This window comes from Malus sylvestris, chromosome 6 (genome assembly GCF_916048215.2).
Source record: "Malus sylvestris chromosome 6, drMalSylv7.2, whole genome shotgun sequence".
Taxonomy (NCBI): domain Eukaryota; kingdom Viridiplantae; phylum Streptophyta; class Magnoliopsida; order Rosales; family Rosaceae; genus Malus; species Malus sylvestris.
The window spans coordinates 20,157,365-20,161,125 of record NC_062265.1 but is presented as its reverse complement, the minus strand read 5'-3'; the positions used below and the strand labels follow the sequence as shown (position 1 = coordinate 20,161,125).

General features: G+C 36.6%; 1 protein-coding gene and 1 pseudogene across 1 annotated transcript; one reads left to right on the top strand and one right to left on the bottom strand.

The window, feature by feature from the left end:
* Positions 1-438: 438 nt before the first annotated feature.
* Positions 439-545, bottom strand: LOC126627554 (small nucleolar RNA R71; annotated as a pseudogene).
* Positions 546-1,363: 818 nt separating this feature from the next.
* Positions 1,364-2,608, top strand: LOC126625507 (uncharacterized). The gene is made up of 3 exons (XM_050294581.1): positions 1,364-1,943; positions 2,010-2,104; positions 2,240-2,608. The coding sequence occupies exons 1-3, from the start codon at positions 1,364-1,366 to the stop codon at positions 2,606-2,608; spliced, it is 1,044 nt and encodes a 347-aa protein (XP_050150538.1).
* The last annotated feature ends 1,153 nt before the right edge of the window (positions 2,609-3,761 follow it).

Below are 3,761 nucleotides of genomic sequence, written 5' to 3'. Positions count from 1 at the left end.
TATTCGTGCACTTGAGAGAAATATAATTTGTTCATCAAGTTTCTGACGCCATTACCGAGGATTTGTTTTAAAATCCCATCTAACTACTTCTAGTTGTGTATCCCCCTGGATTTGTTTATTTTATTTGTCTAAAATTATTTGTTTCTGTAGGTAGTGAATGCAAGGTCGTTGATCGCAAGAAGGAGAGGTATTCATTATAATATGCTTCCTTCTTTTTATGGTGTTGCTAGTGAAGATCCTTTGTCATTCATTCGTGATTTTTATGCTACAATTCAAACTTTTCCTTTGCAAGGATTAAGTAAAGATCAATTGCGGATGAGATGTTTTCAGGACAAAGCTAAGCAATGGCTTATGTCTTTGACACCTAGATCACTTGCAACACGGGAAGCAATTTACAATAAGTTTGTTGGAAAATTTTATTCACACCAGAAGATTATTGAACTCAGGAGCAAGATCGCCACTTTTTCCCAAATGGAGGGTGAGCCGTTCCATGAAGCATGGGAACGCTTTAAAATGCTTTTAATCCAATGTCCTCACCATCATTATCCTTTAGAATTACAAAATCAGTTTTTCTATGATGGATTAACCCAAGCCTGTCAGGCTATTGTTTATAATGCAAGTAGTGCCATGGGTGAAAAAAATGCACAACAAACTTATGAGCTATATGAGATGCTCGGTGCAAATTCTCAGCATAGAAGTGTTAGGGGTAAGCATTCAGGCATTTATGAAATTAGTCCTAATAATGGCCTGCAATGGCCTTGCTATGAAAGTGGCTGATTTAACCAAACAAATCAAAACATTGAGCAATGTAGTCTTGAATAATGGATCGGCCCTTAGTGAGGTATGTGCAATATGTGGTATTTTTTGTCATGTCTCTAACGTTTGTTCATCTAGTGAGCCTTTTCCAGAATATTTACAAGAGCAAGCTAATATGATGAATACCTATAATCAGAAATCTAAATTTGATCCTTTTTCAAATACTTATAATACTAGTTGGAGGTTTCATCCTATTCTTTCATGGAATAATAACCAAAATCAAAATCAAGCTAGCTCTTCTTTCCAGCTAAGAAAGCCCTCATTAGAAGACACTTTGAATACTTTTATACAAGTATGCTAAAATAGCCAACAAAACAATGAACAAAAATTTCAACAACAAGAGGCCTCTTTAAGGAAGCTGGAAGTACAAGTTGGACAAATTGCAAATGCTATGTGAAGCCATGTTCTTGGAAAATTTCCAAGCCAACCGGAGCAAGCCAAGGCGATAACAATACTTCGAAGTGGTAAGGTAATTAATACTGAATTAAATTTTAAATCCAATGATGTGTTACTCAATGATGTAGGTGAAAAAGTTTAAGAAAAGGAGATGGAGGAGGAGCCATCAAAGAAACTCACGGGTAGCACAAGAGAGGACATGAATGGACCTATTTTCATTGTCGGGACAGACCCTCAAGTAAATGAGCAGCCATCTTTAGCTGCATCCAATCTCCACAAGGCATCAAAGCCTTATGTTCCACCTGTTCCCTTTCCTAGCCGCTTAAATAAAAGCAAATGGGATAAGTCTTTTGCTGAAATTTATGATATATTATCTAAAGTTAATGTGAACTTACCTTTGCTTGATATGATTAGGAATATGACGGCCTATGCAAAAATTTTCAAGGAACTTAATAATTATAAGTGTAAGTATGAACCACATGAAAAGGTAATGGTATCGGAAACGGTAAGTGCAGTTCTTCAAAGGAAATTGCCACCTAAATTGAAGGATCCTGGGAGCTTTAATATTAATATTATTGTTGGTGATACAAAGCTTGAAAAAGCTATGCTAGATTTAGGGGCAAGCATAAATTTAATACCTTACTCAATATACATTCAATTGGGATTAGGGGAGTTGAAGCCTACAACAATGTCTTTACAACTCGCTGACCGTTCAGTTAAATATCCAAGAGGTATTGTAGAGGATATTTTAGTACAAGTCGATAAACTAATTATTCCTGCATATTTTATTGTTTTAGATATGGAGGACGCACCAATTCATGATCGGGAATTGCCTGTTTTACTTGGACGCCCATTCATGGCAACTGCAAGACAATCATCAATGTTCAAAATGGCAAGCTCACCATGACAGTCCTTGATGAGACCATGGAATTTAAAGTGTTTGATTCTCTATCTTATCCTTCTAAATTCGTATGATTGTTTCTCGATTGACTCTTTGGATTCGGTTGTTGCTTCTAATTTGACACAGGATAGAATGAAAAATAAATTGGAAAAAACTTTAACAGTGGCAGAAGAAGACGAGAATTGTGATGCAGATATAGGGGAGTTCAAGGCACCGCAACCCCATAATGTTGCGCCTACTACCCCTCTCGAGGTTTCCAACTCAAAAGCGGTACCAAAAAAATATGGAATTGCAAGTGTCAATAATGACAATAATGAACTGGTGCCAACAAGGGTGACTACGGGTTGGAGGATTTGCATTGATTATAGAAAGCTTAATGTTGCCACTAGAAAAGAGCCCTTCCCATTACCTTTTATTGATCCAATCATATTTGAATCAGATCCTCCACCTGAGGCACTTGAGGTGGTTGATTACCTTGACTTAATCAAGCCTTAGATCGTGCATTCCGTCTTGCCTAGACGTTAACTAAAGCGCTTGGTGGAAGGCAACCCACCTCGGTAACTTTGTTTTTTTAATTTTTGCTTGCATATTCGTTTATGTTTCCATACTGTCAAGACCTTCTCTACTCATTACATAATTTTTTTGTCACAAACATTGAGGACAATGTTTAGTTTAGGTTTAGGGGTGGAAAACGTTTGTTTTGCTTATTTTTATTTATTTATAGTCAGAGAACAAATAAATATGTGTTTCAGAGTATTTTTGTAGATGATGTTATTACCCATGAGAAGCTCACAAGATCGAAGAAAAAGAAGGAAATGGTGTTGCGGCCTTTCTGGTTTTGTGCTGCATGTCTATGCTAGCTACAAAGCGATTGGAGCTATTATTCCTCCACAATGTGGAGCCACGATAGGTGTATCATTTTCCTTTGTATACTTGCTCTACGTTGTCTTCTTGTTATAGTCATAGATGAGAAATTGCATAGGATGATGACCTACAATTAAATTAATCATGGGTGGGATTTAAAGAAAAGAAAAGAAAAAAGGGAGATTGGTCTAAAACATGAGATGTTAGAGGTGTCACTTTAATTTATTAATGGCAATGTATATGATGTGCTAAATCATTATACCTTGACTAAAGGGTTGCCTAGGAGGCCTGTGCATCACACTTTTACTCATTCATTATGCCATATCTCAAGTGTTTTGGTGGATAAAGTGTCTATGTTCGGATGTTGTGGAGAAATAGTGGAGACTACCCTTGTGAGATTTTGAGCCTATGCTTTTGTTGAGAGTGTTTGATTGTTTCTACTCTTAAACACTTTTTAAAATTCGTTCTTTGATTTTTACGATCTCATAAATACTAATTTGCATTGGATACTAAAGAACTTTTCTCTATGTTGGGTATTCTTGCCATTGGGTTAGATGGAACTATAAAGATGAAGTTAGGCTATGCATGTTTCCACCACTAAATGGCCTTATTCCCTCCCTTTTGTGTGCACCAATATCCCATTTGAAGCTAAACACTTGGCCAATTTTTTCTCATCACCCACATTATACTCTACCTATTTTGCACTATTGTAGCCATACCCTATAGCTTGGGAGATACTAAGATGACGAAAACGAAAATAAGAGTTGAGCTCTACACCAAGGAA

Excerpts from the sequence above, each read along its gene's own strand:
- LOC126625507 (XM_050294581.1), top strand. The coding sequence starts at position 1,364 with ATGGAGGAGGAGCCATCAAAGAAACTCACGGGTAGCACAAGAGAGGAC. Across the intron at positions 1,944-2,009 it reads TTCAGTTAAATATCCAAGAG|ATATGGAGGACGCACCAATT; the intron begins GTATTGTAGAGG and ends TTATTGTTTTAG. Across the intron at positions 2,105-2,239 it reads AATCATCAATGTTCAAAATG|GATAGAATGAAAAATAAATT; the intron begins GCAAGCTCACCA and ends AATTTGACACAG.